The sequence below is a fragment of the Plectropomus leopardus genome, chromosome 3, assembly GCF_026936395.1.
Source record: "Plectropomus leopardus strain MGB_pleo_1.0 chromosome 3, ASM2693639v1, whole genome shotgun sequence".
Taxonomy (NCBI): domain Eukaryota; kingdom Metazoa; phylum Chordata; class Actinopteri; order Perciformes; family Serranidae; genus Plectropomus; species Plectropomus leopardus.
The window spans coordinates 6,796,298-6,816,766 of NC_142178.1; the positions used below are offsets into that span (position 1 = coordinate 6,796,298).

Below are 20,469 nucleotides of genomic sequence, written 5' to 3' on the forward strand. Positions count from 1 at the left end.
TTATGACTACCAATACATTGATATAATATAGCAACAAATATAAATAACTCAATATTTTGTTTTTTGTAACTATATTTGTCAGTCAGTGGTGTACATACATTTTTTTTTCCATTTATTTTAGTGACTTTTAGTAGTTGGGCAAGTTATGAGCCTGAAATGTATGTATCCAGGTTGTCCAAAAAATAATATGAGCTACATATGTGTTTGTAACTTAATGATGATACATAATCTATTTTTCTTGTGACAACCAGTGATGAATGCAGCCTCGGACAAAAACAAATTAGCATATGGACGTTTAAAAAAATCAAGTCAACGGTGTCATCCTCTGAGGAACAAAAGGTGCAAGGTTCTTCTTCAAATTGAAATCATTTGTGATAGTGATAGTTATCACAGGGTATACTGCTGACATGTGGCTTTTCTCTGGCTTTAAGGAGCAAACTTCTTGTACGCTGACGTGCTGAAGTGACCGCATCAGCCGCTCTGGGACGATGCTGAGCGCCCCACCTCCTCCTCCAGCGGATGTTGTCGGTTGCTTAGCAACGTTAGTGCGCTGGGTTGTTAGTGGCAGTGCTACGGTGGTAAGTACCTACAGCTTTAACGCAATTAAGGAACTTATTTCTAATATTTTACCCAAAGATAAAGTTACGCTGTATAGCTTTTATGTGTTTAGTAGCTAATGTTAGCTGGCCACTTCTGTAACTGTTGTGACTGGGTTAATGTTCCCTCGAGCTCTCTGTCTAAGCTCCGATGAGAGCTAGCTAACTAACGTTAGCCCAGGGCTAACAAGTTACCGTCCTGGGAGGTGTTGGCTTTGAGAGGTTTGTGTTTTGTGTCCCCTCATAGCTACTAAAAGCGAGTTAGCCACAATGTTCTTGATGAGAGATTAATTAACGAAAACAGCATAACGTTACGCTAAAAGAGGTTTTAGAGGGGGTTTTGTTAAGCTAATTAACAGGTTAGAACACCTGTGAAGCGGAGTGATACACGCGTGGTTAAAAGTCCTATAGCTGTTGTATCAGCACCGTGGAAAAACAAGCATATTAGCTAACGGTTACATAGAAAAAAATATTGATATATACAAATGTAAATATCTTCATTCCTCTGCGTCATCACCACAGGTCCAATGCAGAGCTCAGGAGGAGAGGGAGGAGAGGGAGGTGAGGGAGGCCCCAGCCAAACTCAGACAGACAGCCGGCCGCATGACGGAGCTGAGGAGGCAGCGGAGGACTGTGGAGCGGCTGTCCCATCTGCTCAACAGGTATCATGTCTGGGCAGTAAATAAGACGCATGCAAATTTTTAGCTTTAATGTTTCATGTTTCTCTTCGTACTTAAAACTTCTTAGGAAGACATGAGGTTATTTATTTCATATTTCTCCAAGTGTTATGATGTTGCACTTGCAGGCTAATCTGTGTTCAAGCCCGTCAGGCTGGTAGTACAGTGTTACTATGTGACACCTGTGGACCTTTACACAGCAGACATTTGGACAGGTGAAAATGGTAATATTAACCATGGCTCAGTTTCATTAACCCTTAGGGCCCACTTTAATATTGCATACACACACTCTGCCCATAAAATGCACTTTTAAAAATCAAGCTTAAAAAAATATAGTACATTCTCATTTTCATTGAGTTATTTTTTTTTTTTAAAACCAACATCAGTCCAGTTATATCAAATATTCATTCATTCTCAGAATTTTGACCCTTTAATGCCAGGTGTTTGTGATAATGCCACTATGTTTTTATATTATTAAAACACAAAATGCGAAAATATTATTTTCAATTTTCCACATGATGCTAAGTAGATTTTTTTTTATTATCACAGCTTGGGATATGTCAATGATTCGCAGCAACATTGGTTTTGTACAGTATTATTTTCAAAACAATTAGATATATTTAAAAATAAAAATTATATAATATTTACAAAAAAACACAACCCACAAACAATGAATTATTGTCAATATACTATGTGCTAAGTAGATGTTTTGGGATTATCACAGCCTGGGGTATGTCAATGATTAGCAGCAACATTAATTGTGACAGTGCACCTAGTCAAAATATCATGTATTTTCTCCATTTGCCAGATCTAGTAAAAATGACATTATCATGTGGAAAAAAGTAAAAAATAACAAATTCCAAGGCAAAAGCCTAGACTGATACCCAGAAATAATACAATGCAGTTTTTATAATCTCAGATGGCTATGGGATCAAAAATTGCAGTTTGAGTGGGTTAAGTGGCCCAGTTAGTTATTCCAGTGCAGCTATCATTATTTTTACCTGGTTTTCCTATTTGACATGTCAAAATGTCTGCCATGATAAAGTTCTTTTGCCAGCTCCTGTCAGAGTCTGGAATGTGCACAAATATAGTCTAACACAACACGCTGTCTGAATCAGAGTCAGTGTTTAAGACCTTTATGCCTGCTTTCTGTGTGTGTCCCACTGTGACTCACAGAATCAGTCAGGACCAGAGCCTGATGGCCAGACCCCTCAGCCTCACCCTGACCACAGTGATGACCCCCCCGCAGCCACAAATTCAGGTCAGTCACAACTGGGATCAAACTCTGTCTGGGATTGACAATCAAGGTTAGAGCAACACAGCGAAGCACAGCTAAAACAATTATCCTGTGGGAATTTTTTGAAATCTTTCCCTAGCTTTTAAAAACATAAGTTTCTAAATTTACCATTTTTCTTGTAGAACACTTCTTGTCAAGTTTTTCACTGACTGTTTCCTGTATTTTAAAAACAAAGCAAACCAATCTTCACAGGGTCTGAGGGTTTAAATACTTGTGAAAGGCATCTGAACGCAGCACAAGAAGAGTGATGTCGATCCAGTTTTCAAAGTGTTAACATAAACTTTATTGTTCCTAACAATATTTGCACTGAAAGTTTAGGTCAGCATATGGAGAGCAAACATATATATACATTTTGAAAGAAATATTGAAATATTCCCAAGTTCACATTGAATTCATAGTAAAGACTGTCTTTTATTTTCTGTATTTCAGTGCAGCAAAATGTTGCTCAGGTCCCACTGACACTTAACCTCTCAAACCTTAACACAACAGAGGACATGGAGGTTCAGGAGCCACTGCTGGAGGACGAGGATGAGCAGGAGGAGTTTATAGTTTTGGACTCTGAACACGTCTGTAGCTCTTCCTTCTTTGTTTATGCAATCAGTGATTATTTAATATATAGATTTAGTCTTCTGCTCCTCGGAGAGTGCAGTGTTGCCAATATATCATCTGAGTGTCTACAATGTTAATGTATTTGGAGCACTGAAACAGTGCTCAAGTATCAGCTAAGCCCTCCAAAAGCTACGTTAATGCTGCAAATTTGCTTCTAGTCCTTAGGCGGATTTCCATTAACCCCTTATATTTCACAAATTGAAATTGCAAATATAAAATATATCTAATGGAAACACATCAATATTGAAAAAACTCCCATTTATCGAAAAAAAATATTTCACAGTAGTAAGTTCTCAACTGCATGAGATGGTATCTAGGGTGATTTGAAAAAAACATATTAAGCAAAACTGCAATTTTTTGGCTTTTATAGGTCAAATGATGCTATGGCTATGTGCTCCCTCTGGCATGATGGAGCAAGAGCTACAAGAGCTGTTATTGCATCGCATAACTCTTCAAAAGTTGAGCGGATCATCCTGAAGTTTTACATCCACAATTCCTCTGTGAAATCGTGGTCTATCACCTCCCAGAAATCCCTCATACGTAGCCGCTCCCATGTATAAGGGGCTTGCCTTTCCATTATTGTTCGCATAACACCTACATGGCCTTGGATTGGAAATAATGACGGCTAGTGTGGTGGCTGCAATAGAAATAAACCCTGCTAATGTTTTCAACATCCATAGCCATGCTTCTTGGAATGTTGGAAGGAGAAATCACATAACATCCCACAGTGATGCAGTCATGTCACAGTTGTGTTTATCAAAATTTTGAAAATATTGCTTTGCCTTTTGGGTAAATCTGTTATGGAAACCCGCCTGGTGGTTCGTAAACATTATACCATGTGTAGCCAAATCTCATGTCACTGATGTCATGTTTATGTGTTGCAGCCTCTGGTCAGAAGGCAACAGGCTGCTCTCAGCAGTCAACTCACCAAGCAGCTGGAGAGGATCAACCTGGAACTGAGGGAAAAGGTTGGCTATTTATCATACTCACACATACAGATATACACACAAAGAAGAAACTAACATGCCGTCTACACACACGTGCAGGTGAAGATTGTCCAGAAGATGGTGCTGTTGACCTATATAAAAATTAAATTGACAAACATGTATTTCCTGGGGTTAGGTTAGGGTTAAAATGCCGTATTCTACAGTATATTCCATGGGGCACAGGCACAAAGGTAACAGCAGTGTGTTTGCTGTTAAAAAGTACCTAAATGAACCAGTTCTGATTACAATTTCTACCAAAAAGGGGTTGATATGGTTAAAGAGCTAATTAAAAATCCCTTTTAATCCCTAAAAATAATTTAAGAAGTAAGTACAATAAAAAGATGTATTATGGTTGTTGATAAAACTTTGGATAAAAGGGGGAAGAATAAAAGGTAGATAAAACAATGGGTAATTTTTTGTTAAAAGCAGAGTTCCAGAAAGCTGAGGGGAGAAACAGACAGGGTTAATGGGAATCTACATTAATAATAAAAGATGATGGTTCTTACCAGGGTTAGGGTTAGGTGTAGGGAGAGGATTTGACTTGATTTGTCAGCCAAGCAGTAGGTACAAGCACACTACCTTAATATTGTTTAAAACCCTTTCCTCCCATTACACTATATATCAACGTTTGTTTCTTGGTCCATTCTACCATCGATGGTGGACTGGGCCTCCACTACCGGGCCATCCACAACCTTTAAGTCTCCAGTTATAGTCCATCAACACAGAACTAGCAGCTGTCATTTTTTATGACTTTTACCCAACATACTTAAGTCAATTAAGTGCCACAAAAGTGTTCCAAACCCAAACAAATTCACATGCAACAAACATACAGTCAAAGACGAAAACAAATTCATATGCAACTAAAATAAAAAAGGAGAGAAAAACACAATACCTTGCCATTTTTGTACATATTTTGCAATAAAAATGACTTTACCTCACGTCCTAATCCTAATAAGTTGAGCTGTTTATCCAAAATTTCTCCACTGTTCCTAGGGTGTTTTAATTATGATTGTATCTAGTAGATTTTACTTTTTAAATCACAGTTTTATCGAGTAACTTTTGAAACACAATGACATGTTTTTATCCTGTAGATCTTTTCTAAACATGTTTTCAGATCACATTGTGGTTACATCCCTCTTTGGTGTTATTTCAGTCCAGTTTCCAGTGGAGATTTTTACTGATTATGATTATTTTAGTCAAATTTTATTCAGTCCATCGGGTGTGATGGTTTTTAATTCCTTTATATTTAGTTTTTCGCTGCTAAATCTCCTCTCTTCTGACCAACACACTCCTGTTTCCAGGCCTGCAATCATCAAACTTCGCTTGCCATGTGTACGGAAATGCTTTTGTAGTTCTGTCACTTTTTATGTTTGATTGATATAATACAAGTGTTGTTTTAGATGTTGTTAGAATTTGTTCCATGTTTGTCCAGTGTGGTTAGGGTTTGGGATACAGCATACAATATACATTTAAATACCCAGCATAAAAATGTTCACTTTAAAAAAAGTGATGTTCGTGATAAAAGGAAAGCAGAGTTTGACAGACTATCTGAGAGCCTGATTGAATAAAAGACTCTTGATAATTTGTTTTCTGGTTTCTTTCTCTCTGCTCTCTCCCGCTGCCCCAGCTGGAAATGGAGAAGGCAGATGCCAGCCACATGCAGGAGATGAATATTGAGATGTTCAGGATTCAGGAGCAGCTGGCCAGACTCCAGACCAGGCTGGATGACCGTCATCACGCCAAGGCGCAGGCTGAGGCCAAACAACGGCAGGCTCAGGATCAGCTGGAGGTGGTAAAGAGGCAACATGCCAGTGTTTCTGGCCAAACTGCCAAAGCCAAAACCAGCGGTGAGACTGACTTGCCTTTCAGTATCAAACTAGGATTATATTTCATCCTGGTGACTGTTTTACAAAATTTATTTCAAACTCTTACAAGCAAATCCCAGATAACTGATTTAATCCATGATGATTCTGATGTTTGACACCATGTTGGGAAATGTGAGCAAAATACTCTGTATGTTAGACTTGGCCTATTATTTCCGAAAATGGTCAGCTATATTGTAATTGTTATCCTATTTAAAATCAGAAACCTCAATCTTGTGCCTTAAATACTGCTGAAAAGTCAATAGCACACATTTATCACTGTAAGCATGTCCAGGGAAAGAAGCATTTAACAACCAAAAGCAGAAACACATGAGGCTAGGCTTTGTTGCTTTATCTCAGCTGAAATTACAGCATTTCTTAAAATAAATGGGGTTAACATTTTAGGTTCAAATGTTTTTGCAAATTATCCAACAGTATGACTTAAATTTATTTGAACTGAATCTTGGATCTGTCTTTATAGCTAGAGTGATGATACTGGTATCATATGAAACTAGAGAGCCAGAGGATTCCAGTGGGGCCAACCATGTCATGCCATCTTCTCAGAAAGGGGACGAAATAATGTTGGGCAAAGTTTTGGCCCATGGAAAAATGGCATGGCCATTTCACAGGGATCCCCCTCAAGATATCGGAATAAGAATGGGTTCTATGGGAAACCCATGAGTCTCCTCTTTACGGACAAGCCCACGAAATGCTAGTCTCATGCAGTTCTGAGCAAAAACTGGGTTTTTTTGCATGCAGTATGAGTGTGTTATTTTCACCCATTTGAGTATTTCTACATATTGGGGCCCCAAAATAGCCTGGAAATTGCTCCAACCAACAAGTTCAGCACAGACATGCAGCTAATCAGACTGATGTCAGCAGACAGCTGCATCACCAAAGCTGGCAAAGCACTATTTTGGAATCTCCACAAATCTTTGAATGAAACCGAATCGAAGAAGTGAACTACAGCTACTAAATGGGTAGAAACTGACTGCAGACCAGCCAACATGGTGGAAGACTCGGGTCTAAGAGACGTCCTCAGGTTGAGGGGAACAGTAGTTTCATGACACAGGACCTCTATGAATCACAGAGAGCAACTAAACTGGAACTCCTGAAGAGTATGAATGCTGTCATGTGATTCCTAATTAAGTCAATCTGGTGAGACTCAGTTTACCTCGTCAAAATTGACTTAAAACTGTTTTGAAATACAGAATAATGGAATTGTAAACATTTCATTTTAAAAAAAGTGATTAATTATGATTAACTATTGAAATTGCAATCACAATTTTAACAAAATTAATTGTTTAATAGCCCTAATTGAAATGTCATTCTTGTTCTTGCACACAAGACTTTGTATTGGAAGCAGCCTGTAGTTTGGTACATTGTATCATACAGTATAGTTTCAGCAACAGCAAGACAGCATCAGCCCATGTTTCTAAACTACAGATTTAAGACACCATGTAAATGCTGGCTCCTTTGTGTCCTCTCTTCAGTGTCCCAGTTACAGACAGAGTTGGACAACCTGAAGCTGCATCTGGCATTCGCGCAGGGACTCAGTGAAGATCTGCACTCTAATGTCAAAGCCATGAAGAACGCCACAAACAAAGCAGGAGCTGAGAGGAACCAGGCCCAAGACCAGAAACTGAAGCAGGTGACAGGATCAAGTCTGAAGTTCAGTAACATCAATAATGAACTGTTATTGATTAAAAAGTCTCCTGTGTCGTCAGGATCTATATGTGGAGCGTCTATCAAAGAACATGGAGAGGCTGACGCAGCAGATTGCCATGTATGAGGCTCAGACCAAAGCTCAAGCAGAGGAGACGCAGGCAGCCAAAGAGACGCTCTCTGAGGTAACTGGATCATGACCTAAAACAGTATATATACCTGATAATGATCATATATACCTGATCATGTTTTTTTGCCCCCAAGTGACTTTGAATCCGAGTCACTTAATACTGAGTATCTGCTGATGCAGAGTCCTGATCTGATACTTCTGTTTTCTAAATAATACAGCTGCACAGGCTGTGTTTAAAGATATGAATAAATGAATAGCTCTGCAATGCATTAGCCATTTTATTATTATTATTTATTTATTTGTTTTACAAAAGGAAGTGTAAAATGACAAACCCTCCCTTTAATCTTTTTGGCCTTGTCGTTTTCAAGTCAGTTCTTAATTCTCAACCCGAGCTCGACAGGTTGAGCCAGGTTTGGGCTGAAAATATGTGCTGATTGGCCGATTCAGGTAGGGCTTTGACTGTGGGGAAAAAAACCCCAAAACTTTTTAAAGATACGGTAAATATATAAAAACATTAAAAAGTCAGTTCTCTCCCCTTGATTTAATTTAATTCTTGTTTATTTAAAATGTAAATCCAACATAAATTATCAACACAGGTCTATGTTATTGATTTTATGTGTTGATTGATTGATATTATCTCCTCTTTCAACATCAGATAGCAGCTTCCTCTTCTCTTTGCCCTGTAGGCAGTGTGAGAGAGAGACAGAGACAGAGAGCAGCCAGGCTCCGTGCCAGGTTCTCTGTCGTTTCTTTCAGCCCGGGCAGAGAGCTTCTCTGGTGTAGCAATACAGTTCCTGCTCAGTATTTTCTGTGATGATTTCGGACAGGCCTGGTTTGGGCTTAAACTTACACTGGTTGATTCGGTTAGGGATGTAATTTAACAGACAACAAAGACAGCACAGTACCTGTAATTATTATGGCAGTGTTGACTGGATTTGGTGGACTTAAGCAGTCTCACTCGAGTAAATTTAAACTGTTGTTAAATGAAATAATGAAATATATGTATACTGTTGTAATCTGTAAGTGTTGGTAAAGTTTCTACAACAACAGTCACGACACATGTCCACTTATGTTTGTGTCTTTGCGCAGGCTGAGATGCAGATGGAGTCTGTGATGATGGAGCGTAAACAGCTGCTGCAGCAGTGGAGCAGCAACCTGCTTGGTATGAGGAGACAAGACGAGGCCTTCAGCGCCATGCAGGAGGCTGTGCGGTGAGAAGGGGGGCGACAGAAGGCTGAATGTTATTATACTGCTCCACTTTAAATGTGATAACGTACTAATAGTACATGTAGCTAACAATATCCCTGCGGGAGATGTGCTTCATGGGGGTGGTGTCTTTCTGCAGTGATAGATTTTTGTTTTGCTTATCCTCTCAATTTTCAGGCTAAAGCAAGAATATTCAGATATGTGTTGAAAAGATGTAGAAATACAACATAATATTTGTAGGACACATAATGATCACTTGAAATCTAAACAGAAACAATCAAAATTAAGACGTGCTTCTGTTACTTCTTTGCTGCTGTCCTTGTTACCCTCAGCACTGCCGAGCACCAGGTGGTCATGCTGGACAGTGAGATTGAGGGTTACAAGAAATCCACATCTGAAGAGCAGGACAAAAACGAGACTCTTACGATGCAGCTGAACTGGTCCCAGGCAGACGGCGCCACCTCCAAAAAGCTGATCAGTCAGAAGCAAGTCCAGCAGGAGGCTCTGCAGGCCCAATACAGCACCTGCCTCCGCACTCTGAGGGAGACGGAGCGCACCCTCGCCAGGCTCAGTAAGGTAGCTACAAGAGGACCAAGGCTTCTGTTTTTACGGCTCTGCATCTGATTTTTCCAGACTGGTGTCTATTTAAAATAGGACCTCATTAGCATACAATTTGTACTTGCGTGGATGAAAAATGACGTGCCAAAAACTACGGTTTCTCTAATGTCCTCTTGAGGCTGGCTTCAAAACAGAGTCCATCCCCTAAACATCCCTGTTAAAATGTTCAACTTCATAGCAGAAATGAACATGTTTATGGCCTTGTACAAAGAACAGTTTTGGTCTCTATAGCTAATTTCAACATTCAACATTTATTTTTATAACTCATCCATTTACATTTTATTAAGGCTTAAAGTTACACATATTTAATGGTGGGGCCACTTGAGTGACAGGCTGTCTGCCAAAAGTATCCTTGGCTTCCAGTCAGATCTACCCCTCACTCCTCCACAGCTCCAGCCCATTCTCATTATGAAGTTGGCAAATACTGCCACTTTTGCAGTGCTTTTGGGGTAAGATTCAGACACCAAAAGCCACCTTTTGCATCTGCATGATACACAGATAGACTGTGTAAGCTGAGACTGTGGTTGGACAGAACCGATCGTAGTGTTATTATGAGCCGGCCAGCTTCACTTGAGAACACTGTCGAAAGAAACCTGTCACATCTGCATGATGTGGCTGGACGACATCAGGTTCAAACGCTGCCCGTACAGACATAATATAAGGAGCACAAGGGCGCTTATAGGGCAGGTGGGAGAGGAGGTGAATGGGTCCAGCAAACTACGCTGGGGTCCATTGTTCACTTTCTTTCTGAATGTGATGTTTTCTTTCTACACCCTACCATGTGCCTCCCCTAAATCTAACCATTTGTGCTGTTGTTGCTGTATTATAACCATGTGTCACGTCGTCCCGCCATGTGCGTTTGTTGAAATCCCAGTAACGGGATCCTGGAGGGTAAAAAAATAGGTGCAGAATGACACTTAACTCATAATATGTAGACGCAAAGGTCCACTGACAAAGCTGTAACATGTGATGAGGTGGGATGAGAAAGTGTTGGCCTTCAGAAGCACGTCTTCAGAGACCGACATAATATGTTTGAAGAGAATGATAAACTGCCTATCAACTGTTTGATTGCCAACATATTTACCATTATGACCGCAGAAACAACTTCACCGCTGTGTCCATCACACACCTCTAAGCAAACATGTTTGCTTATATGGAGGAAAGGGGGCATGACAGTGTGTTCACTAACATTCACAGGGTGGTAAGAACAAAATTGGCCAGTGTGCAGGTGTTGTGTATCCAACAGTAATTTTGCATATGCACTTACTAACATTTGTAAGCACATAAACCTGAATGATGCCAAGTGTCTTCCTACCTTCCCATTTCCCTCTGAAACCAGTCCACTCTCAAATTCTTTTTTGCCTTCATTATTCTAGGAAACCAAAACCCACCATGATGAAATGAACAATCAGAGGAGGCAGTTGGAGAAAGACAGTGCTCTCCGTCACGAGTTTGAGGATAAGATCACGACCTCCATCCAGCAGAAGCTCACCCACAACCAGGCTGCAAAGTACTCCCAGCGACTCATCAGCAGGGTAGCTGCACTCAAGAAGGACAAGGTGGGAGATGATGATGATGACAAAGATGGGAAATATTAAGATGGAATAATCATTGAGAATGTGGCATGCCCTTGAAAAACATGTTATAAGGGTTGACCATCTTTCAGTTTAAAGATGCAGATTAATAACATCAAAGTTCCTTTCCATTGGCTCCTTCCATATACACACAACTAGCCTAATCATGTTTTGGTGTCTTTCCGTTATCATTCTGTCCCTCTCTAAATTCAGACATTTTTGCTGGTCCATAAACTCAGCACAGGAGAAACTCATCATGAATTATTTTATCCCTCCCAGTAAAAGCCTCCTGAACAATAAACACTGAAGCAATCCTAACTTCATAGCAGGAGTTTTAGCTGGTTACAATCTACAGCCCTCGCTGCTGGATACCACTAAACTCTACACACTGCTCCTTTAAAGGAGTACAGTTTGAGAACCAGTGTGAACGGCAGAGAGGCTGCCAAATGCCAAAAAAATATAATTTGCTGAAGACAGACATTACAAAACAACACACAATTCACATATGCAGTATGCTAAGGATAAAGATTTGGCTTTCTGATGATATTACATTTTTTTTTCCTGTTTGTCATTTCTTCTCCCTCTGTAGATCTCTCAGCTGTGGCAGCTGGAGGATGAGATATCAGTAGTGGGACAGGAGAGCAGTGAACTCAGCCAACAGCTAGACAGCCTGACCCTCACCCAGGAAGCCCTGGAGGAGGAGATCGCAAAGTACAACAAGTTGCTGACAACAATCCAGTCCAAGATTTCCTCCTTTGTGACAGTGATCGGGCAGAAGCAGGCTGCCATCACCAGCTATAACAAAAAGATCGGTCAAATTGCAGCCAGCACTGGGGTGAGAGATTTGGGGGAAGCAGTAATCCCTGGTTGTTTGTTGTCTATGTGGAATAGAAATTCATTACAATCAGAAAAAAAATCACATGTTGCCTGTGTGGTCTGTGTGCCTTCATTACCAGCGTGAGGACCTGAGTCCTCTGCAAATCAAGGTGGAGGCATTAATGGATCAGATCGAGGAGCTGGCGGCAAATATTAAGAATGACAAGCAGCTGTGGATGCGACGACAGGAGACTCTAGAAGGACTGAACCAGGAGAAAGGAGCTAACAGCAAGGACATGCTCAAACTGCAGGCGGAGTACACGTGCATGCAGCAGAAGAAAATACGCTTGGAAAGTAAGTAATATAGTTAGAAAGAAGCATGCACACACACAGGTCCAAGTCAGCCAATCAAACTCACTAGTTAGTGAGTTATGTGTAGGCTTTTAGTGACTGTGAGCAAGTGAACATCATGTCTGAGATTTGAATCCTTTAAAAACAGACCTCCCATGGACGGCTGTGGTTGATAGTTTTCATGATTTTATTTAAATAGATTTTATATAGGAACCTTTACAGCTAGAGAATTTTGTTCTTTTTGCAGCAAAAATGAAAGGCTTCTGTCTTTTCTGTCATCATGTCAGTACCTTATGTTACCTTACCTTAAGTGCAATGCAAATGTAGTATTTTGCCTTAAACGAGAATTTAATGGCTGCATGAGACTGCTGTTTACATATTCCCCTAAAATGAAAAATCATAATAACTTTAGCAGTCATGCTTTTTGCAGTAGAAAGCTAAGGCTTCTTTCTTCCATTTCATCACACTGGGCCTTTTTCCAAACAGTGCGTACGCACAACTCTGTGATCACCATGTGTCGTACAAATGATGAAGGCCTGGCTGTTAAAGAATATGTAAACACACAACTAACTAACTAAATGCAGAGCATATTAAAATGGCATTCATGAAAAACACTTTCATAGAAAATATTCAAAAGCATTCATTTTCTAATGCACGCACTTACTTTTTCCTCTGCCTTTCATCCCTATCAATTATTGTCATTATTAAAATATTAAAAGAAAAACCCTGAATCTCCCATTCCTAGCTTACTTTGGACTATATGAGAATTGAATCTGCTGCTAATAATGGCTACTCCTACCAATTTACCAGTTTTACTACCATGAATTTCTTCTGCGCACGTGATGTGATGTCATTGTGCTACCTGCATTGCAAAAACATGCAGTGGCTTCAGAGGAATGACGACTCCATCACAACACCTGTATACTTTGCCCATAAAATATGAGCATATCTCAAAACCTACATATTGTACATAGTTATCTTAACTCATGGAGTGTTAAGACATATATAGTCTATGTCTCTACAATTTTTAAATATATTCTTTTGAATGACACAGTTTTATAAATTTCTATGGTTTATTGATTTACATAAGCTTTTAGCTTAGGTTGCACAGATTTTAGGGATATGAAGCATTTAAAGATACTCCAAATAATGACATCACAATAAGCAAAAATACCAGTGTAGGCACCAGCAGACCATTTCCGTTGCAGAGTTCAAAGGTTAATTTCTTTCCTGCGTCAGTCTGACATCTACAGATGTACTCTAACTTTGCCTGTGCACTATTACATAAACTGCTATTAAACCAACTCTAACCCCACCAGGTCAGATTGAGGTTGTGCACCGTGACGAGACAGAGCTGGATAAGAATGTGAAGCTGCTGAGAGGAGACCTGCTGAAGCTCAGCACCCTGCTGAGCAAGCACGGACGGCTTAGCCAGGCACTGGAACAGGAGAACGCACTGATGGAGACAGACTTCCTGCACAGACTCAAGGCACGGCGTGATTTTTAAATTCATCCTTGAGTTTATTGTTTTCTGCAGTTTAACAGTAAAAGGTTATGCTTCATGTGTTTAGGAGGCAGAGCGGGAGTCCATCGAGCTGCAGATGAAACAGGAGAAGACCCAAGAGGAAAAAGAAAGACTTCTCAACAGTCTGCTGGAGGCTGAGTCAGTCACATATTCATTTTATGCTTCGACAGTATGAGTTTGTATTTCTTCATCTGTATAGCAACCTTATGAACCAAAATTATATATGTTTTAAACAAAATATACAAGCTATATCTATTCAACTGTACTCTTATAAATCAGTGCTAGCTTAATACAACAAGTATTTTGTTATGGTTAGCAGTAGGGGTGTATTAAATGAACAACGATCAAGTAACATCGACACAAAGTGTAAACATAGATCCATATCATCCTATTTCAGGCATGCCCTTATTTTGTAAGTATATGTCATGTCACACAGCGTCCGGCAGATGATGGCGAGCAGCCGAGGGAAAGATGATGAGGATATATTACTATTATTTACTCATGAATCAATCATCAGTGTGGAAATGTTTTGTTTTCGGAAAAACTGCAAGTTAACAGACGGCGCACGTCATATGTAAACAAAAGCCGTACTGAGGAAACAGGACACACCTGCCGGGTCACTTCACTGACTTCTTCCTAATGTTACGTTAGCTGCTCTGTTTCAGCAATGTTGACTAAAAAAACGTGCATGTAGACTGAAAGTCATCAGTGCTGTTCTGTCAGGAGATGCAGGGACTTAAACCGGCGGTGAGTAAGACGAAGCATAAATAATAGTATGTTGGTTAGTTCGTTAAGCGAATTTCTGCAATGTAAAATGCCATAGGTTTATGCTAACAACATTACCATGTTTTATATGTGGAGGAAATGTAACCTACAAAAGACAGTTGTTTTGTCTATGACCCTTGACAGTTATTATTGAGTTTTATACTTAAGCGAAAAGATCTTATTGTTAATCCACGTTTTGAGGATGTCAGACAGCCCTGAAGTTTTAAGAAAAAAGATCATGGTTTAAATTGAAATGAAAACATTTTCTCCAGAAAGTGTTTTCAAACAGAATGAACCAGTTATATCATTTTCAATTATGTATATGTTGTTTTTATCTTTTCTGGCCATCGACTAAATCGAATCGAAATTGTGGTAGACTTTGTACTCAGCAAATACTAAAGTTTCGATATAATGTCGTATCGTGATGAAACCACTGATTTACACTCCTAGTTAGCAGATTTTAGATCACTGCTTAGAACACAGTAACCTCAACGGTATTCAAGTTATTTAAAAACACTGATTCATAAATGTCAAGACACTTTTCTGTTTTCTAATAATTTATACCTTGTAGCCTATGGATTGAAACAAAATCATTCAGTTACTGACAGCTTACATTGTTCTTGCTTTGTCCTTTTTTTATGTCTCTGCACTGATGATAGCCATAGCAGAAAGCGTTATATTTTTTAGGTTGTCTGTCTGTCAGTCCAGCCATCCCATTCTCGTGTACGTGATGTCTCGAAAAATGCCTTGAAGATTTTTTTTCAAATTTGGCAAAAATGTATACTTGGACTCAATGATGAATTGATTAGACTTTGGTGGTCAAAGACCAAGGTCACTATGACCTTGCAGCTGTCTTATTCTCTACAATGCAATATCCCAAGAACATGAACATGATATATCAAAAGCACCTTGAAAGAAATTCTTCAAATTTGGCACAAACTTCCACTTTGACTTAACGATGAACTGATATAATTTTGGTGGTCAAAGGTCCCTGTGATCTTGAATCCATCTCATTCTCTTGAACATGATATCTCTTGAACTCCTTTAGGGAATTTCATAAATTTGACATAATTGTCCACTTGGACCAAAGAATAAACTGATTAGAATTTGGTGGGTGAAGGTCACTGGGACCTCACAAAACGTTTTTGGCTATAACTCTTTAATTAATTTAATTATCCTGCTAATTATGACAACATTTCACACAAATGTCTAATAGGATATAATGATGAAGTGCTGACATTTTATATCTAAAAGGTCAAAGGTCAACTTTCCTGTGATATCATAATGGTCTACTTAACACACTTTTCTGGTCATTACTCAACATTATAACTCAAGAATTTAAGGGGAGACAGTTGGTCAGATACCGAATTGATGACGCTAATCTTGAAACTGTGCTGAATGTAGAGATCTTCTGTGCTGCTGGGGAAAAATGTTCATCAGTGTGAATGTAAGGCATCCATGTTTTTACACACAATGATGTAAACTTCAATTGCAATTTAACTGATGCATGGAGGCATACAATCAGGATGGAAATAATTCTAGTCTCACTCTTCATTTACAGCACATACTACACATGTTGGGCACTTGTTTTACACGCTTCCTTTGTTGTGTGCATGTGTGTCATGTTTGTGTGGCCCACAGGCGGCAGATTCTGCTGTGGGAGAAGAAGACCAAGCTCGTAAAAGAGACTCGTTCAATCGTGGACTCAGAAGTGGGCCAGGGAGAAATCCAGATGATGAAGTCTGAGATACACCGTATGGAGGTAAACACAACTGCACACACAATGATTATATGTCGAGACAATAAACCGTAATATTGAGTTATCATCCACTGTTTGCCTTTGTATGTGCATACATTTGTTGTATGTACATGAAGGCAGCAAACAGTAATATACTCCTAACACCTCTCTCAACACTAGTTTGTCTCAAGATTTGAAGATCCTCTTTTTGTATAAAAACACAGTCAGCAGGATCAGGAAGCACAATCAATCCTGGCATTACATCATCTGTACAAATGGCACCATTATGTGTATAAAGCTTCAAACTTTTTTTTTTTTTTTGCACTGTGGGACATTGTTTCAATGTACAGTGTTGTTGAGGACTCTCCAACCCAACAGGGTGGGTGTGGGCAGGATGTCTGTGTGTGTCTGTGTGTGTCTGTGTGTGTCTGTCTGTGTGTGTGTGTGTGTGTGTGTGTGTCTGTGTGTGTGTGTGTGTGTCTGTCTGTGTGTGTGTGTGTGTGTGTGTGTGTGTGTGTGTGTGTGTGTGTGTGTGTGTGTGTGTGTGTGTGTGTGTGTGTGTGTGTGTGTGTGTGCGTGCGTGCGTGCGTGCGTGTGTGCGTGCGTGTGTGTGTGTGTGTGTGCATGTGTGTGTGTCACCCCTGCCTCCATAACAGACTCTCAAGCTCTGTCAATGTTTTATATTCTCAAGTGTTTCTCTTTGCTGGTTGGCTCTAGCAGCAAGAGCAACACTGCACACACAGATCAAGTGGCTAAGTAACAGGTTGAAAACCCTTTTAGAATGGCCGACATGAGGTGAAAATCAGTTTCTTCTTGTTGGAGGAATGAATGAATAAATAAATCTTTATTTGGAACATGTATAAACAAAACCAAGCAAAACAAAACACACGCAAACAAGCCTTATGGCCAAGTGCAATGAACAAAAAAACAAACAAAAAAAACGACTGATACATAACCTACAGATCGTATCAATGACAAATACTTGAGCCACTTACACTTAAATATCAAATGTTCGAAATAATACAATGCATGTTTTTATGCTTTTATGGCAGTGGGATCAAAAATTGCAATTTGAATGGGTTTCAATGCCGCATATTTCGCACTCATCAGTATGAATGTAACAGTTTTGTTTACACAGTGTATTTTAGACTTATTGTAGGACCTGAGCTGGAAATTCCAAGATTAACCAAAACTACACGATCTTGCCAAATTGTATTCCATATGTACTAACACAGCCAACATTATCAAACATTGAAGAATGAAAAGCAAGTACCAAACAGTCCCCAAGGGTTAATATTGAAAAACAGCAGAGTAATCCTTTAAAACAACATGCTGTAAAACAGCATCTCAACCAATACCATAGTATGAGGTTTAGGTGAGGAAAACATTTAGAGTGAGCTAAAATGAATGGCTGGGACGGTGTGCAGGTTCGAATCAACCAGCTGATGAAGCAGCAGGAGCGACTGCTGAGGGAGAGTGAAGCAACAGTGGCGAGGAGGGAGACCATCGTCCTGCGCAGGGAGGCCATGATGCACAGCTCCCACAAACAGACTACAAAGGGCGAGCTGAACCGTGTCATACAGGGCCTGCAGCGCAAGATCAAGGACACACACAAAGTAAGGGACAGAGATTTTCCATATTTCAAGCATGTTTCACAATTATCTTACATTCACTATTTCTGTCTTCAGCACGTGGTAGAGCAGGAGCAGGTGATCAGGGAGCTAGAGGAGAGCCAGAGGAGTGTGAGCGACAGGATGATGCAGCAGAAGGAGCAGCTGATAGAACTCTGCAGCACTAGCTATATCCTCGACGCTGACTTCGGAGATCTCCAGGACACCAAAGACAGGGTGAGGAGCACATACTTTGTGGCGGGATTGGGGTATCATTCTCTGTCCTCTCTCTAAATTTGTACATTTTTGCAGGTCTGTAAACACAGCATAGGCAAGTTTTGTTTTTTTTTCTTGATCCGAACAGATCCCTGTAGAACGTGATCCGTGATGCCATCACCTAACTATACTGAGCACACAAAGAGCCGCATATGTGCCGTAAGTTCTGGAGAGGCATATTTTTCCCCTGGACAATTTGGCTGTCGTTGTGTTTATCTGCCGGACAACAACAAGTAGGCTATTGCCAGCCACAAGGCAGCGTATCCCGGCTAACGTAAACTCTGATGGCAGCAGATTTTTTGATTGTGGCAGGCTACCACAAATAAATAAATGTATGGGAAACCCTTTTTTTGGGTAGTGATAAATAACAGACTGGACTGGAAATCTAACACTGACGCTGTGTATAAGAAGGGGATGAGCAGACTCTACTTCCTGAGGAAGCTACGATCCTTCAACGTGTGCAGCAAGATGTTGGAGATCTTCTACCAGTCTGTTGTCTCCAGTGCCATCTTCTTCGCTGCTGTTTGTTGGGGTAGCAGCATCAGAGCCAGTGACACCAACAGACTTAATAAAATCATTAAGAAAGCTGGCTCTGTGGTAGGTTTTAGGCTGGAGACTGTGGAGACGGTGGTGGAGAGGAGGACACTAAAAAAACTGCTCGCCATCACTCTGCACTGCTGACTTTATTTTTATTTATATTTATTCAGATACTGTTCCGCACTTTACACATGTATATATGTAGATATGTACAGTCTCTTAGTTTTTTTAGTTTTTTTTTAAGCATATTCCTTTATATTCTATTAATAATGTGTGCTCTTTATTCTCTGTTCTTACTGCATGGCGCTGCTACATCCCAATTTCTCAGTTTTGAGATCAATAAAGTATATCTATCTATCTATTTATCTATTGTACTGCATTACAACATATTAACACATGCTACCATGTAAATATACTGTCAGATCAACTTTGTAAATTACACTGGTGTGTATTCACATTGTGTGAGAGTGACTGACTCGTCATTGTCTTGAAATGTTATGAAAGTTAAGTATTTGAAATAAGTGAGAAATAAATAATTGCTGCTAAGTGTGTGAAATATGCACTCTCAGACATCTGCTGGCTGAGAAACACAATGAAGGTGTGGTTGAGAATGTTCTTTAAAGCATTTTTCTGGGTGTGAACATGCCTGTGGATTAAGTGACTTGAGCGTCACAGTTTCCACTTATAGAAACCACCCCCACACACCGAGAATACCACACTACTCATTTTTTCCCTCCTTTCTGTGGTCAGTGTTTTGAACAGGTGAAATCACAAAACATATCCATCTCATTCCTTATACCTCTGTTTCTCTAGAACTTAGCCCACCTCGTGGCTCTGCAGAGCCGCGCCAAGAAGCTGCAGGGGGTGCGTGAGGGCAGCTACCAAGCCTTGTCCACCAGCGAAACCGTGGGAGCCTCCCTGCAGAGCCAGATGGAGCGCGTGCACGCTGTTGGCACCATCCTGCACCGTGTGTGTGAGGAGCTCCCCCAGCACCAGGGGGCGCTCCGCAGGCTGTTGCTGGCACTTGCAGCACGCACAGAGGCCCTGGAGCAGGAGGAGGCCAGAGAATGAACAGAGGTTAGACACATGACAGTGAGTACAGGAGGAGTAAAACATGGAAATGGAGTACAAAATAGGTGAAAATAAGAGAGAATGATTAGATAACCTGAGAAGAATCAGAGATCACAGATTTTAATGTTTGCATTCTTTGTTGTTTTCAAATTAAACATGTTTGCGAAACAATGTAATAGAATGAAGACTAACAAAGCATTAATAGAAATAACTAGATTAATTTTTTAGCGTTTTGTTTTTTTTCTTCATTTTAAACAATTTTGACGGTGTTGGATGGTGGATTTGAAAGTGTTGAGGTCTCTGAAGCTTATTTTCCACTGCAAGGAAACACCTGCTAACATCTGGCTTAAAAAAAGACTTTAAGGTGATTTTTTAACCAAAGGTGATTTTTTCATTGGTATAATTCTCTCCTACGATTTCTAACCAATGTTATTGCTTTCTTGTTTGTGATCAATAATATCTTGGTCAAATATCTATCATGGTCCAGAACACAATCATTTCTATTTCCAAGTTACAGAACTTTGCGTTCTTTAGGTATTGCATATCCCAGAATTTCTTTA

The 20,469-nt window shown here is 40.0% G+C and overlaps 1 protein-coding gene across 1 annotated transcript; it reads left to right on the top strand.

Annotated features, from left to right (window-relative positions):
* The first annotated feature begins 72 nt into the window (after positions 1-72).
* Positions 73-20,383, top strand: LOC121942488 (coiled-coil domain 40 molecular ruler complex subunit). The gene is made up of 19 exons (XM_042485706.2): positions 73-578; positions 1,119-1,258; positions 2,450-2,534; positions 3,000-3,136; positions 4,064-4,147; positions 5,793-6,012; positions 7,521-7,678; positions 7,755-7,877; positions 8,912-9,033; positions 9,361-9,604; positions 11,023-11,205; positions 11,810-12,055; positions 12,177-12,390; positions 13,707-13,876; positions 13,959-14,050; positions 16,319-16,439; positions 17,843-18,031; positions 18,104-18,262; positions 19,652-20,383. Exons 2-19 carry the CDS (start codon positions 1,124-1,126, stop codon positions 19,907-19,909), a joined length of 2,940 nt encoding a protein of 979 aa, XP_042341640.2. The 5' UTR covers positions 73-578; positions 1,119-1,123; the 3' UTR covers positions 19,910-20,383.
* Positions 20,384-20,469: the final 86 nt, after the last annotated feature.